Raw genomic sequence first — 21,091 nt, 5'->3', positions numbered from 1 at the left:
TAAAGGGGTTGTCCGGTCTTTTCTATTGATGACTTATCCTCAGGTTAGGTCATCAATATCAGAACGGTGGGGGTCCGATAACCAGCACTCCTGGTGATCAGCTGTATGAGGAGACGGCACACACAGTTTCCATGTGCTGTCTCCCTTCTCTCTTCCTGCTAGCTGCTGGAAGTCTATGGGACAGCAGCAGCGGACAGGAAGAGAGACGGGAGACTGCACGTGCGCACTGCGTGTGCCGTCTCCTGAAACAGCTGATCGGCGGGGGTGCGGAGTGTCAGACCCCCGCAGATCTGATATTGATGACCTATACTGAGGATAGGTCATCAATAGAAAAAGCCTGGACAACCCCTTTCAGTACCAAACCTTAGGGCCCACTGGAATTTTTTCATATACGTGTCAGTGCATTTTTAGAACCATAACTTTTTTTTTTTTTCTCCCACTGACACAACCGTATGAGCTGTAACAACATTTCTAAGTAGATATTATTTATTGACTGACTTTTATTAACTTTTTTGAGGGCTGTAATGGAAAAAAAAACTATTCTGCCATTGTTTTTTGCACTTCAAATTTATGACATTCACCATTACATCAGTGACTTTCACTGTGTGGCATAACTTCCAGGTTAATTTTATTCTACGGGTTAGTATGATTACGGTGATGCCATATATGTATAATATGTTTACTACTTTTGAAAGTTTTGTGACGAACATAGCCATAACATATTTATACATGTCTGCTTAACTTAAGAACACTTTTCATATAAAGAGAAAAATATTAATTTTTACTTTTTTTTTATGAACTTTAATAACTTTTAATTATAATATTCTAGCGCCATTAGGGCCTGCAAACTGTGGAACCACAAAATACGGATACCTTCCATGTGCTAGACGCATTTTTTCTCAGTCCAATTTATAGAAATATTTATTCTTGTTTGCAAAACGGACAAGAACAGAACATTTTCTATAATTTGCGGCATGGCCATACGCATGCGGACAGCACACAGATGATATCCGTGTGCTGTCCGTTTAAAAAAAAAATTTGGGGGGGCAGAACTACAGAAATCAATGGTTCCGTGTACGATCTGCAGAATGCAGAACAGACATGGACCAAAAAATATTGTTGTGTGCATTAGGCCTAACAGTGACAAGCTGTCTATTAGGCTGTGCTCATGGCATATAGTCATGGCAGGTCTGGGGGCCTTTGTTAAGTCCTCAGCTAGCATGTCAATGCATCAGCACCCCCCAAATGCGCTTGTGGGGGTGGGGTGATAGACAAAGAGGGACCCACTCTCTCTGTCTAACTGTCTAGATTCTGCATTCACTATTGACCATAGTACCTAGCCGGTTCACAAAGCTACCTCGTAGAGATGAGCGAAGTTCATATATTTTGAAATTCGCTCACACTTCGCTTGATGGTAAAAGCAGAATTGCGTTATGGATTCCATTACCACGGACCTTAACGCAATTCTATGACGGAATACATAACAGAATGCCTTTAGAAGCATTCCGTCATAATAGAAGTTTATGGGCTGCAAACCGGATTCGTCCCGTTTCTGTTATGCAGGGGAGTCCTCCCCTGGTCCGTAGTAACGGAATCCATAACGCAATTCTGCTTTTAACACCAAACGAAGAGTGAACAAATTTCATAACATCTCCACTACCTCCAATTCCTGCTTTTATAGCGGGAGCCAAGCTGTCAGCAGGTTCTGTGCTCCCACTACACCCACAATTACCAAGATGTAAATTTCACAAATACTGTAATTACTAGAACAGGTTATATTCACATAGGGCACAATTTCTGTGGAGAAACCAGCAGCCAATCAACACATTACTTATGTAGCTTTCGATGGAGATTTCACTTCTCTTTCTAACAGTGAAAAGTGCTGTGAAATCTGAAAGGTGATTTCACTTTTCAGTTCTTGACTACAAAAGGTACTGTTTAAAACAAAACGTTGAATAACCTATACACTTACCAGGAAAAACACTTCCAGCAGTAAAATCCACACCTTTTTCAAATTTTACAGAAACACTGGCTGGTTTTTCAGGATCAGGCACAACTTTTATCTTTATTGGAGAACTTTCCACATTATACTTATTATTCACAGCTTTACAGCGCAAAGAATATATACCCCTGAAATTAAGGCAAAATTGAACATTGTTAGTACTAAAAATGCAAAGTACTACTAGAATTTTAGTTCTGAAAAGAAATGAATTTCCAAGAAAGGAAATCTACACATGCAACATCATACAGTTTTTGGGGTAAATTCACATGCAGCAGCCTTGTTGCACAAATTTCTTTGAAATATCCTATTTACCTGAATACAGTTAACATAACTGCATGTGAATGCTGCAGAATCAATCCCATTAATATGTTTTTAAAGCTGATTTTCATGCAAACAATGGAAATAGCGGTTAATCTGAATTGCATCATTACTATACTTACTATGCATGAAAATTTGAAGTTCCTTGCGCACATTTTTTATCAAAATAATGTCAGGCCCATCTACCAATGACAAGGTGGCTTCTGTAGATGGATACCTAAAACTAACAGAAATCTCACTCCTGGACCTAACTAAGCCTAAAAAATTCTGGGCAGTTTACAAACCAGCTATGGTATATGTATACTCTGCTTAAAAACGCTCTAAAATTAGGCAGCCACCGTCGAACACACAGCAAGAGAGTTTAGACTGGCACATTCAAAGGCCTTATTCACACATCTGTGTTTGGTCAGTGATTTCTATCAGTGATTGTGAGCAAAAACCAAGTGCAGGTCAGAAACAGTGATGGCCAGTTCGCCCGCGAACACATGCGAGCTGCCATCTTAACTCACAAGTCCGACGAGGCACAGGTAAGGGTAAGTCCTTACCTGTGCCTGTACGCAAGGCGGTCTGAAATGAAATGCGGTCTCCGGGAGCAGGCAGTTCCGAGAACTGCCTCCGGGGGCTTTCATCGGGCTGTTCTCAGACCTGCCTGCACCCGGAGACCGCATTTCATTTCAGACCGGCTAGTGCACAGGCACAGGTAAGGACTTACCCGTGCCTCGCTGGACTTGTGAGTTAAGAGGGCAGCTCGCACGTGTTCGCGGGTGAACACGGCGAACTGGCCATCACTGGTCAGAAACACAGAACAGGTGTAAATCTTTTACTTATACCTTATCTCTGTGTAGGCACGACTCCTAGTTTTGGCTCACAGGCACTAATGGATCAAACACTGACTATGTGAATAAGGCCTCATGCACACGACTGTTGTGTGCATCCGCGTCCGTTCCGTCATTTTTCACAGTTTAGCGGAGGTCCCATTCATTTCTATTGAGCTGTGAAAAAAAAATGATAGTCCTCAATTTTTTCTCCGCGACCGTGATTCCAGTCCGTCAAAAAAATATAACCTGTCCTATTCTTGTCTGTGGAATCCATTCAAGTCAATGAGTCCGTAAAAAAAAAAAAAACGGATGCACAACTGGTATGTCGTGCGTGTCCTCTTCCGTGTCTGTTTTTTTCTACATTGGTGCAATAAAATTACACTTTTCATTAACCTTCCTTTTTTTTCCCGTCAGACAAAAAAAAAAAAAAAAAAAGAAGACACAAGGAAACACAACTGAAGCAAAATCGGACACGGACCACTGAAGCCAAATTACTGACAGTAAAAAAACACTGTCGTGTGCATGAGGCCTAAGGCCAAAGTGCAGTGCAGATCCCACTTTAGTCATTTCAATAGGCCAGTGACAGATAGACTGCCTGCGGCATATTATTCATGGGCTAAAAGCCTAACCTTATGTCCAATAATGAATCTAGGAAAAAAGGAAATAAAGTGCTTCCTTGTATAGTATTTCCAAGTAGGTGATTCTAGATCTTAAAGAGGACCTTTCACCAGAATAAAACTTCTAGAGTAACTATACAGGCATGTAGAGCAGCGCCCAGGGACCCCCCTGCACTTACTGTTATACCTGGGCGCCGCTCCGTTCTCCCGTTATTGCCTCCGGTATCTTTACAGTTAAGCTCCACCCAGTGGAACCTGTCGGCGCCTCCTTCTCCCATGCTGTAGCGCTGGCCAATCACAGCGCACAGCTCATAGCCTGAGAGGTTTATTTCTCTCTCAGGCTATGATCTGAGCGCTGCGATTGGCCAGCGCTACAGCATGGGAGAATGAGCCGACGGCAGGTTCCCCTGGGTGGAGCCTAACTATGAAGATACCGAAGGCAATACAGGGAGAACGGAGCAGCGCCCAGGGATAACAGTAAGTGCAGGGGGGTCCCTGGGCGCCGCTCTACATGTCTGTATAGTTAGTTTAGAAGTTTTATTCTGGTGAAAGGTCCTCTTTAATAAGCAATCTTGCCCACTTTATTCTACTGTGTAATGACACATATAGGAGGCAATTGGCCTGGGGAAACGTTTTTCCAGACAGCTATCTGGGATGGATGCAAGGAATTGAACTTCATGGAAAAAAGTACACTACCATTTTTGGAAATCCAGAAACAATGTAATCTGTGGATACTTTTCATCATTGAAGAGGTATATTTTATTAATTTCTTTATTTAGCGAATAGACAGTTATACAATTTTCCAATATACATGTAATAAAAATTTTACTCCCAGACTTTTATTATATTCGCACAATAGCCTTTCTCTAAAGAAAAAAAAATGGTACCGCCAATAATAGTCCTGTAAAATGAATCTGTAGATCTAAATAGGGCTAAAGATGGTATCAGTAATGTGACCCTCAAGCCTGTTATGCGACCTCTGGTATTCAGTTAACTGTCCAGATACTGTATCTAACAGGTGAATAGCAGATTACTGAGATGCAGCATATATGAATATAGTTAATACAGCACTACTGCCTACAGCAGTATTTCATGTGTCAGTATCTGTGTATCAGCACATCTGCATTCTCTCTTCTCACCAAGCACAGAGCAGTAGATTGTATAGCGGCTGTGCTTGTTATCGTACTCAGCCCCGTTCACTTCATGCCGAGTTGCAACTAGGCCACGTGACCGAGAAACGTTACATCACACATTCTAGGAAAAGCTGAGAGAAGGCCACAGTGCTACTGCGAGTGCCGCTGCCTTTTCAAACAGCTGATCGGCGATGGTCCCAGGTGTCAAACCCCCACAATCATATATTGATAACCCATCATCAGTTAGAAAACATCGGAAAAAACTTTTTAAGCGTTGGAAACTGTTCACCTGTCAAGAAATTAACTAGGCAGTTGAGGTAGGAAACAAAACCACAAATAGAGTTGTTTTCAGGCACAGATGGGAGGCATGATGCAAAAATTCAAAGGCCTAGCCGATTTACAAACAGAAGAGCATGGTTTGCTGAAGTGGAGGTGCATAAAATTTTGGCATAAGGAACCATGTCAAGCTAAAACTCATTAGCTTAGTACCTACAGAAGGAGCCAACAGTTTTTGCTTACGGTCAGCCTGACATTAAGCACATTTTGAAGAATAATTTTATGACTAAGGGAACTTTCACCATTGCGTTGCTGGATTCCGGCAGGCAGGCAGTTCCAATCTGCATGCAAACGGAAACCATTTGTAGGCGGATCCGGATCCGTCTCACAAATGTATTGCAATACTCATCCGGAAAAAATGATCCTGTATTTTTTTCACATTTTTGAAGGTCTGCGCATGCGCAGACCGGATGCGACTAATAAATGCCAATGGAAAAAAATGGCGGATCCAGCATTCCGGCAAGTGTTCAGGATTTTTGGCTGGAGAGAAAAAATGCAGCATGCTGCGTTTTTTTTCTCCGTCCAAATACCGTAAAAGGACTGAACTGAAGACATCCTGATGCATCCTGAACGGAAAGCTTTCCATTCAGATTGCATTAGGATAAAACTGATCCGTTTTTTTCCGGTATTGTGCCCCTAGGACAGAATTTAATACCGGAAAACTTTGATGCAAGTGTGAAAGTACCCTAACATTTCAACAATTCAATTTTTATATTAAAGTATCAGTTTTAAAGTATCCTTACTTAGGTGCAGTGAAAGTAAACAATCCCATATTCGCTTCACCTTTAGCATCAGTTTTATGCGGCTGAGGACCAGGACTCATCTACAAAATATTTGTTTTACAAAAAGTTAGGTAAGTGAACATACTATCAAGGCAATAAATAGTAATACAAGAGAACGGGACAGAGAGCAAGAGACAAAGTGAAAGTGTATTGGTAGGTTTTCTTGGGTTTCTTTCTGACCACTGTGTAGTACAAGTATGCTAGTAAAAGAAGCCTGTATGGATGGCTAGGCAAGTGCACTTAGTAGTTGCCAAATACCGTACGTATAAAGGTGAAAGACGTATGTACACATGCATAGCCATCTTTCCCTCTCATCCTGTTAGCAGGTACCATCAGCCAACTACATCTATTATAAAATGACAAATACTGCCTAGAAGCCTAAATGGTCACTAATCTTAACTTTGAAATAAATCAATAATACAAGTGCATATAAGACACTTTGTAATATATCTTATCATAGAAACACATCCTTAATCCTCTAGCAGTTCATTCCTGCTCCTACCTCCCCACTTCATAGACTTCCACGGACAGCATGTGTGTCTGTATTTCTCTGTACTGCCTTACCAATGCCTCTCCACAGACTTCTAAAGGTAGTTCGTAATCTGATCCTTTATTGAGCTGACAATCCATTGTGTCTCCTAAAGGGGTTGCTATAATATGCTAGAAATGGTCTCACTCCTGGAACCCACTCCTATTTCTTGAACAGAGCCCCATCTTGCATCACCAAGAAAGTTGCAGAGCCCGTGCATGAGCAGCCCTCTCCATTCACTTCCGAAAATAGCAGTGCATCTTCAGATGTCCCATATAAGTGAACGGATAGAGCTGTGCATGCACTGACGCTTTTTCATTCCTGGTGGTAAGAAACAGTGCCCAGTTCTAAATATAGAAGTGGTTCCCAGAGGTGGGACCCACACCTATCAGATATTTATGGCTTACCCTGTGGATATGTCATAAATTTCCAGATGGGAGAACCCCTTTAACAGGTCTAAGGCTATTTTCACACTTACGGCAGTGTGATCCGGCAAGCCGTTCCGTCGTCGGAACTGCCTGCCGGATCCGCCGATCTGGATATGACCGAAAGCATTTGTTAGACGCATCCGGATGCGGGTCCGTCTCACAAATGCATTGCAAGAACGGATCCGTCTCTCTGCTTGTCATGCGGACAGACGGATCCGTATTGTATCTTTTTTCACATTTTTACCAGTTTGCGCATGCGCAGACCGGAAGGACGGATCGGGCATTCCGGTATTTTGAATGCCGAATCCGGCACTAATACATCCCGATGGGGGAAAATGCCGGCAAGTCTTCAGTTTTTTTCACCGGAGATAAAACCGTAGCATGCTTCGGTTTTATCTTTTGCCTGATCAGTCAAAATAACTGAACTGAAGACATCCTGATGCATCCTGAACGGATTTCTCTACATTCAGAATGCATGGGGATGTGTCTGATCAGTTCTTTTCCAGTATAGAGCCCCTGTGACGGAAAATCTATGGCGGAAAAGAAAAATGCTAGTGTGAAAGTACCCTAACACAAAATATGCTACGGTTGCACATTAAAACCTTTGGGTCCTAGAACCCGTTAAAGAGAACCCGTCATCACAAAATGCAGTGCAATCTGCAGGCAGCATGTTATAGAGCAAAAGGAGGTGAGCAGATTGACATAGTTTGTTGGGAAATTATTTCAGTAAAACTTGTAATTTCTACATTTATACCTCTGCTTTGTCTGACTTCAGTTGTACACAGAAGCTTTTTTTTATTTTTGTATCAGTGACTGATAGCATGCCCTGTGTAAATGTGCATACATAGACAGCTATCAATCACTGATAATTTTTGCCTGGGGTTGGCATTAAAGGGAACCTGTCACCTCCCAAAACCATCCCAAGCCGCCAGCAGTGTGTTTCTGATGAAGCCTTTCTTCCTGAAGGCAGATACAGCAAAAGCACTGAAAACATTGTTTTATCCCCTGCCCGGTGCGCTTCTCCACACATGCTTGAAGTCATGGAGGCAGCGGCCTCCTTGCTTCAAGTCACGGTAACCACACCCCCTTTCCTGCCCCTTCGCTGTGACTGACCCCGCTTATGCACAAGAGTTCGGCTGCTTTTGCCGAACAGCCAGCTGTCAGTCACAGCAAAGGGGGCGCGGTTACCGTAACTTGAAGCAAGGAGGCCGCTTTGGGATGGTTTTGGGATGTGACAGGTTCCCTTTAAATTCATAAAGTGCAGAGATATAAATGTACAAATTAAAAGTTTTGTTGAATATTTTCCCAACAAATATCCGAATTTGTACACACACACACACACACACATATATATATATATATGTATATCTTACTATAAAGTGCCTGCGTCTTATAGTCCAAAGTCAGGGGAACCCAGCAGCTCTAGGCCCCCGTGAACGCTTCCTTAATGATCTGGCAGAGCTATCTGTAAATGATGTCATTATGGCAGATGTCTGAGTTGTTGAAGGTGACAGGATGATTAACTGTAATGGGAGCTAGGAGGAAACCATGTAAATCTACGATCACAAAACAGACCCTCCTTCTGACTGCTCACAGGTGTCAAAGTACAGATCAGTCAAGACAGGGTCTCGCTCCTCTAGCCCAGCAGCACAGTGTGCTTTCACTGTGTCCTCTGCAACTTCAGGGTTACTCCTCTAATACCAACATGAAAAAGGCCAATGATGCCAATTCTGGGCAGCACTTAAAGGGGTTGTCCGGGTTCAGAGCTGAACCCGGACATACCTCCATTTTCACCCAGGCAGCCCCCCTGACTTGAGCATCAAAGCAGTTCATGCTCCGATGCTCACCTTTGCCCTGCGCTAAATTGCGCAGGGCAAAGGCATTTTTTGGAGATGCAGTGACGTACCGGGCTGCCAGGAAGCCCAGTTTTAGCACTGCCCTAGCCAGTAAACCGGCTATGGCAACGCTAAAGCCCGCCCATGAGAGCCAGTGACGCCACCGAACACACTGCCGGGCGGTGTGCTATGATAAACAAAAGAGCCCGTGCCCTGCGCGATCTAGCACAGGGCAAGGGAGCGCATCGAAGCATGAGATGCTCTGATGCTAGCCTCAGGGGGGCTACAAATAAACCAGCAGTGTGAGGGTCACCTCCCAGTGCTGGCTGCTATGTCCCTCTCTTCAACCTTATTGTTTGTTTACTGCCATTTGATGCTCATCAGAAGGTTACTACTGAGCAGAACTTTGTCTCAATACAATACTAATAAATATACATATAAAACATATATATATATATATTTGTAAGTTGCCTTGTTATGTGCCTTTACCTACACCCACCGCCATGTGGTTCTGCCATTCCCCATGTATAATGAACTGCAATTGTCTTTTTTAACTATTTATCGTTGGGAGCAATTTTATATGCATTGCATATGCACAGTGATTTCGCACTTACTTTTGTACGGACACTTATGATATTGTTTTATTGTATTGTATCATTGATCAATTACACATGTTTTATGATGAAATGTAGTATTTTACTGTATATATAATGTCATTCACGCCGGCATGGGTTAACGCCAGCTTAATTTGTAAGCACTTTAATCTGATGATGTCACCTCCTTTCACTATATATATATTTTCATTTTGCATTGTTCACATTGCTTGAGAAAGGATACATGTTGGAGCTGAAACGTCGCGTCACTTATAGGTGAAAAAAAACTCCCTTTTTTTTACCACAATTTGGAGTGCTGCTCTACTTTTCAATTATATATATATATATATATATATATATATATATATATATATATGATGAAAAAATTGGACTGCACTCCAGACGGTTCCTTATGGTAAAACAAGTGAAGTTTATTCACACATGTGATAGCAGCAAAAGAGCGACGTTTCGGCTCAACATGAGCCTTTCTCAAGCCTTGAGAAAGGCTCATGTTGAGCCGAAACGTCGCTCTTTTGCTGCTATCACATGTGTGAATAAACTTCACTCGTTTTACCATAAGGAACCGTCTGGAGTGCAGTCCAATTTTTTCATCATATTGAAGTGGGTAATATCCAGTTGCCGTACTTGGACTTTGCACCCACCAACAAGGTGGTGCTGCCAGTTATTTTTGTCTGTATATATATATATAGATATATATATATATATATATATATGTCCATATATACATATATATATATATATGTGTATATGTATATATGGAAAAATATAGGTGAAGAAAAGTGGCTCCTTTATTACACCAAACAACGTTTCAGCTCACCTCAATCGAGCCTTTGTAAAAATAAACCAGACCTCAGATCAAACCCCCAATGTTAATAAGACCTATGCACAGGTCACAGCATCGCGTGCAGTGCTGGCAGACGAGGACCAGGGAGTGGTGAGCACAGAGCCAGGACCGAGAAGCAATGAAATTTTAATTTAGAAAATTGAAAATTTTTTCAGATATTTGGATTTTTTTAAAATAAATATAAAGGTAAAAAACATGATTGTCCCAAATTTACCACTAACATAAAATTGCACGTCTGATGTGCAAAGTAGGCTTGGTCAGATAGGTGAAAACTCACTCAGTCTGAAAGTGGTTAAAATGAAAGCTGTGCTGTGATTGCTTGCTAAGGGCAAAACAGACAGTTTTTCTTATAGACAGTTTTATAACATTGTGGATTACTGTATGTTTATGCAGTAAAATTTAAGCAGCAAGTTTTGGTTACCTGCTCAGTAGACAATCAATACCCAATTTAATCTGGTACCTTTAGAACATTGTCCTTCATCAATGTGACCTTCAAATTCGGCTCAGGAGATGGATTACCACACTCGTCATATAACTGGATAATTAGAGGCTTCTGAACCTTTTTTCCAGAGACCACTGTAATAGACTAATGTATTAAGTTATGTCAGAGATAACCAAATAAAACCTATAGATAAGTTACCTACTTGTATGAACACCTTACACGGGTTCTCCATGATCCCAAAAAAATTAGCTGAGGGTTGAAAAGTTATAAAAGAGACTCAATACTCATCTGCTCAATCCCCTGTGTTCCAAGGCTGCTGCTCCCAGTGATGGGGCAGTGATGATGTGCCCCATGTGACCACAACGGTCATGTGATCACTTCAATGCCAGTAAAAAAAATGTAGGGAACAGAGGCAGGCACTGAAATGAGCAGAGGAGTATTGTGCCCTATTTATTCATAACATTCTCAACACATTTTTTTTTTTTGGAGGGGGTGAGGGGTGTGTGTGTGTGGGGGGGGGGGGGGGGGGGTTGGCAGGGAGAGTGCTAACAAGCACATTGTTGCTTTAAAAATAAATAAATAAAAATACATGAAAATAACTAACCTCATTCCATTCTCCCAGACTAATTTGGGAAGGTGGCCCAGCAACAAGCCTCAGTCGCAAATAAGCTGAAAAACTTCTCCATGCAAAACATAACTCTATGTCCTCTAAAGGTCCGCCAACATAGAATGATATTCCTTTGACAATTATAGATTGAGTGCTTTCCTGCAAAATGGAAAAAGTCACAAACCAAACTAGGTAGTGATTTTCATCAGTGGTCCTCCAGTGATGTAGACAAACGCACATTAGATTCCAGATACCTGCTGTACTCATTATATGTATAAACGAGGGGCTAATAATGCTGCCTGATGTTATCAGCAGAAATCATACTCTGATATAAAGTCATGCAAAAAGGAAAACATTTAGTTGGAAAGCAAAACAAGTTCAGCACAATAACTGTAATTGTATTAGAGATAACAATAACATTTTAAGGACTCAGTATATAACAAGAAGAGAGGCAGACACACAATCATGTACCTATGTTAAATGAGCCGCTAGGCAAGATTAGAAAAGATTTAAAGGGCATCTGTCACCAGATTTGTACCTATGAAACTGGCTGACCTGTTACATGTGCACTTAGCAGCTAAAGGCATCTGTGTTGGTCCCATCTTCATATGTGACCACATTACTGAGACAAATTATGTTTAAATACATGCAATCCAGCCTCTAGAAGCATTGGGGACATTGCAGTTACTCCTAGAGACTCTGCTCTCTCTGCAACTACCACAACCTCTGTGCTATGATTGACAAGAACAGGTGTGATCACGTTTAAACTGCCTCTCCATGTCAAAGTGCAGAGGACGTGGCAATTTCAGAGAGAGCAACGCCCCTGTTGCTCCTAGAGGATCATTTGCATATACTAAAACATCATTTTCCTCAGCGATGTGGGCACATATGACCATGGGACCAACATAGATGCTTTCAGCTGCCAAGTGCACATGGAGCCAGTTTCATAGGTACAAGTCTCCTGACAGATGTCTTTTAAAACCTGTAATAGACAGCAACATAATTGGTCTGCCAAAATATGCATGGCTGTGCAATAAACACACCAAAAATTCCCAGACATCCATAAGAATCAGTACATGTATGACAGTTATGAAGCACACAAGGTAAGGGTGAGTTCCCACCACTGCTATATATTTCCATTGTTCTGCTCTGCTGGAAAAGGAAAACAATGAAAAAGGAGATTTTTGTATAACTTACCAGTTAAATCTCTTTCTCGCTCTTCCTTGGGGGACACAGACCTTGGGTATAGCTCAGCTCCCTAGGAGGCGTGACACTAAGTAAAACTGTTAAGCCCCTCCTCCATCAGCTATACCCTCAGCCTGGAGATAGAGGCTACCAGTTGCGTGTCCAAGTAGTGAAAGGATAACAACCAATAACGGAAACAACCAGCCAGCAACCCAACGGGGCGCCAGACCATAACCCTGTAACCAAACACAGAAGGGTGGGTGCTGTGTCCCCCAAGGAAGAGCGAGAAAGAGATTTAACTGGTAAGTTATACAAAAATCTCCTTTTCTCGCCCATTTTCCTTGGGGGACACAGACCTTGGGACGTTCAAGAGCAGTCCAAGAAGGGAGGGACCACAAACCCAAGGCGGAACACCACCAGAGCATCAGGAAACCGCTGCCTGCAAAACCAGGCGGCCCAAAGCAGCATCCGCTGATGCATGCGTATGCACCCTATAGAACTTTGTGAAAGTGTGCAGAGAGGACCAAGTGGCTGCTTTGCACAACTGTTCAGCCGAGGCCCGATGCCTCTGCGCCCAGGAAGCTCCGACTGCTCTGGTGGAATGAGCAGTGACGCCGAAAGGCGGAGGTCTGCCCTTGGCTCGATAAGCCTCAGACACCGCCAGTTTAATGAAACGGGCAATAGCCACCTTGGAGACCGCCAACCCTTTGCACGAACCCTCCGGAACCACAAACAGGGAGTCCGTGCGCCGAAAGGACCCGGTGACCTCCAAGTAAATCCTCAACGCCCTGACCACATCCAGACGGTGCAGTTCCCGTTCTCTGGGGTGGGAAGGAGAGGGACAGAGCGACGGAAGGACGATGTCCTCATTGATGTGAAAGGCGGAGACCACCTTTGGCAGGAAAGTCGGGACAGGCCGAAGCACAACCTTATCCTGGTGGAAGATCAGGAAAGGTTCGGAGCAAGAAAGAGCCGCTAACTCCGACACCCGTCGGAGAGACGTGACGGCCACAAGAAAGATGACCTTGCAGGACAGAAGGCGAAGGGAGACCTCCCGTAAAGGCTCGAAGGGGGCTGATTGGAGCGACGAGAGCACCACATTCAGGTCCCAGGAAGGAACTGGAGGGCGGTACGGCGGAACAGAGTGAGCCACCCCTTGTAAAAAGGTCTTAATTGGCCCTAGAGGGGCCAGGGGACGCTGGAGAAGAATAGACAGCGCCGAAATCTGACCCTTCAGAGAACTGAGGCACAGCCCCAGGTCCAGACCCGACTGGAGGAAGGACAGGATTGTGGGAAGAGAAAACCGGAGAGGTGGGATGCTCCGGGACTCACAGAACCCCAGATAGGACCTCCAAACCCGATAGTAGATCCTAGAGGATACGGGCTTACGAGCCCGGATCATGGTGCGGACTACGTCCGCGGAGAAACCCCGTCGCGTTAAGACGGCGGTCTCAATAGCCACGCCGTCAAACGTAGCGAGCCTAAATGCTCGTGGAAGATCGGTCCCTGAGAGAGAAGGTCTTCCCTGGAGGGCAGTGGCCACGGTGCGTCTGCCAACAGCAACATTAGGTCGGCGTACCAAGACCGGCGGGGCCAATCCGGGGCGATTAGAATCGCGGGGACGCCCTCTGCCGCGATCCTCCGAAGAACCCGTGGCAGGAGGGGAAAAGGAGGAAAGACGTACAGAAGGGAGAATTCGCGCCACGGAAGGACGAGCGCGTCGGCGCCGTATGCCTTCGGGTCCCGTGCCCTGGCCAGGTATAGGGGGACCTTGTGGTTGAATTTGGAGGCCATGAGGTCCACGTCGGGGCGACCCCAGCGAAGACAAAGGGCTTCAAACACCTCTGGGTGCAGGGACCATTCTCCCGGGTCGATGGTGGACCGGCTGAGGAAATCCGCCGCCCAGTTGTCCACCCCCGGGATGTAAATCGCAGATAAGGCCGGCACGTGCGTCTCCGCCCAGAGGAGAATGAGGGTCACCTCTTGCATCGCTGCAGCGCTGCGAGTGCCTCCCTGATGGTTTATGTATGCCACAGCCGTGGCATTGTCCGATTGGATCCGAACAGGGTGGCCCCTCAGCAGATGGGTCCAGTGTCTGAGGGACAGAAGAATCGCCCTCAGTTCCAGAATATTGATTGGAAGTCTGGACTCCGATAGAGACCAAACGCCCTGGACGGACCGGGGAGGGAAAACCCCCCCCCACCCCCGTAAGCTGGCATCTGTGGTAATCACCAGCCAGTTCAGTGGAAGGAAGGACTTCCCCCTTAGAGGGATATGCAACCACCAGCCGAGGGAAGCCCGAGCCAGGGGAGGCAGAAGAAAGGTCCTGTCCAGACTCCTCGGTGATTTGTCCCAGGCCGACAGAATTGCCCTCTGAAAGGTGCGGGATCGGAATTGTGCGAACGGCACCGCTTCGAAACAGGCAACCATCTTTCCCAATAACCGCATGCTGGATCTGAGGGAAGGGCGGTGATGACGGAGGAGACTGCGAACCGACCCGCGAAGGGCCAGACGCTTGTCCGACGGAAGGCGGACCTCCGCCAACTCTGTATCCAGGAGCATCCCCAGGAAGATCAGCCGTCTGGAGGGGGTAAGGGAAGATTTGGGGTGGTTGATAATCCAACCGAACCGCGTCAGGGTCTCCAGAGTGAGTTCCACACTGCGGGATGTCTGAGAGAAGGAGGGTGCCTTGACCAGGATGTCGTCCAAGTATGGGAGAAGAAAAACACTTCTTGAACGTAGAAGGGCCAAGACAGGGGCCAGGACCTTGGTGAACACTCGAGGAGCCGTCGCCAGACCAAAGGGAAGGGCGACGAATTGGAAGTGATCGTCCCCCACCGCGAAGCGCAGGAAGCGGTGATGACATGGAGCAACCGGAACGTGGAGGTATGCATCCTGAATGTCGATTGAGGCCATGAAATCCCCTCTTTCCAGGGAGGCCACTGCGGACCTGAGAGACTCCATCCGGAATCTCTGCAGTCGGAGAAAACGGTTCAGGCGTTTTAGGTCCAAGATCGGACGCACTGAGCCTTCCTTCTTGGGAACCACAAAGAGGTTCGAGTAGAACCCCCTGAACCTTTCCGTCGGAGGCACGGGGGCGACGACACCCTTGTCCATTAGAGAGTGAATGGCCGCGAAGAAGGCAGCCACTCGTACGGGATCTCGCGGAGGACGGGATCGGAAGAAACGGTCTGGCGGAATGGACGCAAATTCGATTTTGTATCCGCAAGATACAATCTCGAGCGCCCATGCGTCTGAGATGTGGGCCCGCCATACGTTCCTGAATAGGAGAAGGCGGCCCCCCACCCGGGTGGGTGGGGGCGCACCTTCAGGCAGAGGGCTGCTGGCCTGTGGGAGCCCGTGCAGGCTGGGACTTGCGCCAGGTAGGTTGCGTCCGAAAAAACGGCTTCTTGCGTCTATCCTGGGCTGGGCCAGAGGAAGAAGAACTGGCCGCGGGTCTAGACCCGGTGGGCTTGCGAAAGGGGGGCGCCCATTGGCCTGGACTGGGGGAGGTGAGTACTCTTCCCACCCGTGGCCTCTGATATAAGTTCGTCCAGACGGGTTCCGAACAGGCGGGAACCCGTGAATGGTAGGCCGGCCAAAGAGCGTTTGGAAGCGGCGTCCGCCGCCCAAACCTTCAGCCAGAGTTCCCTCCTGACAGAAACTGCCAGGGCAGAGGAACGGGCAATGAGGGCACCCGCATCAAGGGAGGCCTCACAGACGAATTTTCCGGCCTGAACAATTAGTTGGGCTAAGGAACGGAGGTCCTGAACAGGGACGTCCGACCCTAACTCCCGTTCCAGTTGCAAACCCCATTCAGAGACCGCTTTGCCAACCCAGGCGGAGGCAAAGACCGGTCTAAGGGCTGAACCAGAGGCAGTAAATATGGCCTTGGAGAGGGATTCCGTACGACGGTCCTCAACAGACTGGAGGGAAGATCCGTCCTGTACAGGAATAGTAGTGCTTTTGGACAGGCGAGCCACGGGAGGATCAACCTTAGGCGGGGATGTCCACGTGGTCACAGAATCCGCTGGAAAGGGATAACAAATGTCCAGCTTTTTGGGTGTAATAAAGCGGACGTTAGGCCGAGTCCAAGCCTTGGATACCACAGAAGAAAAATCAGCGTGTATGGGAAAAACCTTGGAGGCCTGTTTGGGGCGGAGAAAGGACACGCCAGCCTGTTCAGAGCTGGGGGGGTCATCGTGTAGCTGAAAGGTATCACGGATGCTAGTGACAAGATGCCCCACCGCGGACGCCAATTTGGACGGAAGCTCTGAGTCCATGTCCACGTCCGAATCCGCCAGTTCTCCCTCAGAAAGCGTATCCCTTTGAGAGGATAGACTTGACTGAGCTCGCACGCATGGCGGAGAGAGCGAAGCATCTGGAGAAGATGTGCGCTCAACCCTTGAACGTTTCTGAGTATGCCGGGCCCTGGAAGATTCGCTGGGAGGCAGGGAACCAGTGGGGGCGGCAGAAACGGTAGTCCCAGCGGGTGCGACAGGGATTGTGGCAGCCTGCGGGAGAGGCGGTCTATCCACGAGACGGCCCACTACGTGTGTAAGGCTTTCCACCGCCTGAGACAGAGACCTAGCCCAGTCAGGGGGTTCAGAGGCACCGGGGGGCGCAGCGGGAAGCGGGCCCTGCACCGGGGCCTGACATGCAAGGCAATGCGGCTCAGATTGCCCACGCGGAAAAAGTTCCTTACAGGCGGTACAGGCATGGTACCAGGGTTTGGGGGCACCTGTGAGATCTGTCATGCTGAAGTGTGGTTGTACTCTAATATAGAGACCACAAAGGGTTATAGCAGCTATTACCAGGAGGGTTAGGAGAGGGTTAACTGTCCTACCAGTGCCTCAGAAGAACGTCAGGAGATGGCCCAGATCAGCAGCAGCAGAGAAGCAGTGAACAGCAGTGAGCAGCAGAGAGCGCCCACAGAAGCCGAGCGATGTACACAGGAGGTTAGAGTCCCCCACCGTGTCCCAGCTTCCTGTCAGGAGTGAGGAAGCGCGGGAAACCTCAGCAGAAAGCACGGGGAACAAGCTCCGCCCCCTCCAGCGCTTGAAATGTCTCCTGTGAAGGAGAACGTAGCTCCGCCCCCAAAATGACGCGCGCGTAAGCCCCGCCCCCTGCCGGGACCGCTAAGCCCCGCCCCCCGGTCTCGGCGGGAAGGGGGAGAGAGAGAAGAGAAAAATGGAGTCAGCCCCGAATGAGGGGGGGGGGGGGGGGAGAGAAAGATAGCAGCGTGGGGGGGAACGGCGTGGGGGTGCTGAGGATGCTGCTGTGCTGCATTGTCCTGCAGATGAGCGCTCAGAATGAGCGACCACGGGTGCCCCCCTTACCCAGAGGGGTAGATGCTGCAGATAGGGACGGGGTATGGGCTGGAATAGCCATCTCACCGTCCGACGTCTTCACCCTCAGTCCTTTCCAGCAGGGTCGCCCCTTCAGCCACTGGCACCGCAGTGGCAGGAAGCTGGAAGAGGGGCTTGGCGTGCGGGCGACCCCCTAGCTGGCGGGATGTAGGGGAGCCATTGCTGCCCAGATCCTCCTATTGCTTCTGTGGGGGAGGCAGCAGTGCAGATAAGTTGGCACTGGCGCAGCTCAACCCCGGGAGAGCAGAGAGGTCTAATGCGTCTCTGGTATCCCTAGGAAAAAATAAAATAACAAAATTAGAAGAAAAAGTAAAAATAACAAGGAGAAAACAGCCCTGCAGTAGCAGGGAGTGTCTTGCCTCCTTGGACTCTAAGCTAAAACTGGTAGCCTCTATCTCCAGGCTGAGGGTATAGCTGATGGAGGAGGGGCTTAACAGTTTTACTTAGTGTCACGCCTCCTAGGGAGCTGAGCTATACCCAAGGTCTGTGTCCCCCAAGGAAAATGGGCGAGAAATAACAGACGTGACTCATAAGTGATAACATTATATCAACAATATGACGATAAATATGAAAATACAGACGTGGACAAAATTGTTGGTACCCTTTGGTCAATGAAAGAAAAAGTCACAATGGTCACAGAAATAACTTTAATCTGACAAAAGTAATAATAAATTAAAATTCTATAAATGTTAACCAATGAAAGTCAGACATTGTTTTTCAACCATGCTTCAACAGAATTATGTAAAAAAATAAACTCATGAAACAGGCATGGACAAAAATGATGGTACCCCTAGAAAACACAGAACATAATGTGACCAAAGGGACATGTTAATTCAAGGTGTGTCCACTAATTAGCATCACAGGTGTCTACAACCTTGTAATCAGCCATTGGGCCTATATATATGGCTCCAGGTAATCACTGTGTTGTTTGGTGATATGGTGTGTACCACACTCGACATGGACCAGAGGAAGCAAAGGAAAGAGCTGTCTCAAGAGATCAGAAAGAAAATTATAGACAAGCATGTTAAAGGTAAAGGCTATAAGACCATCTCCAAGCAACTAGATGTTCCTGTGAGTACAGTTGCACATATTATTCATAAGTTTAAGATCCATGGGACTGTAGCCAACCTCCCTGGACGTGGCCGCAGGAGGAAAATTGATGACAAATCTAAGAGACGGATAATCCGAATGGTAACAAAAGAGCCTAGAAAGACTTCTAAAGAGATTCAAGGTGAACTTCATGCTCAAGGAACATCAGTGTCAGATCGCACCATCCGTCGTTGTTTGAGCCAAAGTGGACTACATGGGAGACGACCAAGGAGGACACCATTGTTGAAAACGAATCATAAAAAAGCAAGACTGGAATATGCCAAACTACATGTTGACAAGCCACAAAGCTTCTGGGAGAATGTCCTGTGGACAGATGAGACAAAAATCGAAGTTTTTGCCAAGGCACATCAGCTGTATGTTCACAGACGAAAAAATGAAGCATATCAAGAAAAGAACACTGTCCCTACTGTGAAACATGGAGGAGGCTCTGTTATGTTCTGGGGCTGCTTTGCTGCGTCTGGCACAGGGTGTCTTGAATCTGTGCAGGGTACAATGAAATCTCAAGACTATCAAGGAATTCTAGAGAGAAATGTACTAGCCAGTGTCAGAAAGCTTGGTCTCAGTCGCAGGTCATGGGTCTTGCAACAGGACAATGACCCAAAACACACCGCTAAAAACACCCAAGAATGGCTAAGAGGAAAAAATTGGACTATTCTAAAGTGGCCTTCTATGAGCCCTGACCTCAATCCTATTGAGCATCTTTGGAAGGAGCTGAAACATGCAGTCTGGAAAAGGCACCCTTCAAACCGGACACAACTGGAGCAGTTTGCTCATGAGGAGTGGGCCAAAATACCTGCTGAGAGGTGCAGATGTCTCATTGACAGTTACAGGAAGCGTTTGATTGCAGTGATTGCCTCAAAAGGTTGCGCAACAAAATATTAAGTTAGGGGTACCATCATTTTTGTCCATGCCTGTTTCATGAGTTTATTTTTTTACATAATTCTGTTGAAGCATGGTTGAAAAACAATGTCTGACTTTCATTGGTTAACATTTATAGAATTTTAATTTATTATTACTTTTGTCAGATTAAAGTTATTTCTGTGACCATTGTGACTTTTTCTTTCATTGACCAAAGGGTACCAACAATTTTGTCCACGTCTGTATATAGTCAAGATGCTTAATAGCTCAAGTGATGAAACATAAACTGATGTGGCATCTGATGGAAAGTAATAATGGGCAGCTCACTAAAAGATTTATCTTGACGCATGATCATAGTCACTACAAACAAACCTGAAAGCTCTTTCTGATTTTTCCTTTGTCAAGATTTTTTCCCGAAACATGAAGGCCTTCAAGACATGAAGGCAACATTGTTTCCATCGGATTCCCAAACTGGTCCGTTACAATTAATTCTGTAAATTGTAAAAATAGGACACAATAGTAACAATATAGCAGAACACGGTCATTTAGCTCTATATCAAGAAAGACATTTTATTAAACATTATGTTCTATTTTCAAAGTGAGTACTGAGCCATTTTCCGTGGTCCTGCTCTAAAAAATCAGCACCCTGGAGCCTTGTTATCTGGAGGGGTGTATTCTATCCCTATTCTGCTTCTCTGCACTAACCAAAAGACTTCATTTTGGAAGAGTGCTTTTATAAGGCCTAGTTCACAGTTCAGTGATTTGATAAGTGAAATCAGAAGTGGGGCCTAGAGAGATAAGGTATAATGGGAAGATGTCCTCCTGTTCTGTGTCTGCACCTGGTTTCGGCTCACAATAACTGATGGAAATTACTGACCAAATCACTGAAATGTGAACTAGACCTAAGAAAACCCTGGACACATTTCTATAAGACTTCCTTCACAACTATTTTGAGTCCTTTATTTGGTGACACATTTCTCATATGTATTTTTTCCTGTGTTTTTCTCCTATATAGAACTCTATGAGAAAACGCCAGAAAAAAAAAGACATGCCTAGAGCATGGCAAAAACCTCCAAAATAGTAAAAATGCACAAATGAGACTAGAACAAAAAAAACAACTGCAAAAACCTGTACTGTTTTAATGCACTTAATAATTCCCTATTCACTTGCAGCTAACATCTGGCTGTTTTATTTGATACCACCTTATAAGCCACTTCTGCGCAGATGACAAAACCGTTTTTATGAGCCATGTCACTCGTGTTCT

General features: G+C 45.9%; 1 protein-coding gene across 1 annotated transcript in view; it reads right to left on the bottom strand.

Annotated features, from left to right (window-relative positions):
* SMCHD1 (structural maintenance of chromosomes flexible hinge domain containing 1) overlaps nucleotides 1-21,091 on the bottom strand; it is a 359,476-nt gene that overhangs the window by 125,032 nt on the left and 213,353 nt on the right. The window contains exons 28-32 of the mRNA XM_044293563.1: nucleotides 20,200-20,318; nucleotides 11,303-11,464; nucleotides 10,717-10,842; nucleotides 5,968-6,047; nucleotides 1,973-2,130 (exon numbers count right to left, since the gene is read on the bottom strand). Coding sequence (XP_044149498.1) covers nucleotides 1,973-2,130; nucleotides 5,968-6,047; nucleotides 10,717-10,842; nucleotides 11,303-11,464; nucleotides 20,200-20,318 — 645 coding nt within the window. The remainder of the gene's footprint in view (nucleotides 1-1,972; nucleotides 2,131-5,967; nucleotides 6,048-10,716; nucleotides 10,843-11,302; nucleotides 11,465-20,199; nucleotides 20,319-21,091) is intronic.

Source organism: Bufo gargarizans, chromosome 5, assembly GCF_014858855.1.
Source record: "Bufo gargarizans isolate SCDJY-AF-19 chromosome 5, ASM1485885v1, whole genome shotgun sequence".
In the NCBI taxonomy this organism is placed as follows: domain Eukaryota; kingdom Metazoa; phylum Chordata; class Amphibia; order Anura; family Bufonidae; genus Bufo; species Bufo gargarizans.
The sequence above is the reverse complement of the archived record's forward strand: the minus strand, read 5'-3'. Positions and strand labels throughout refer to the sequence as shown.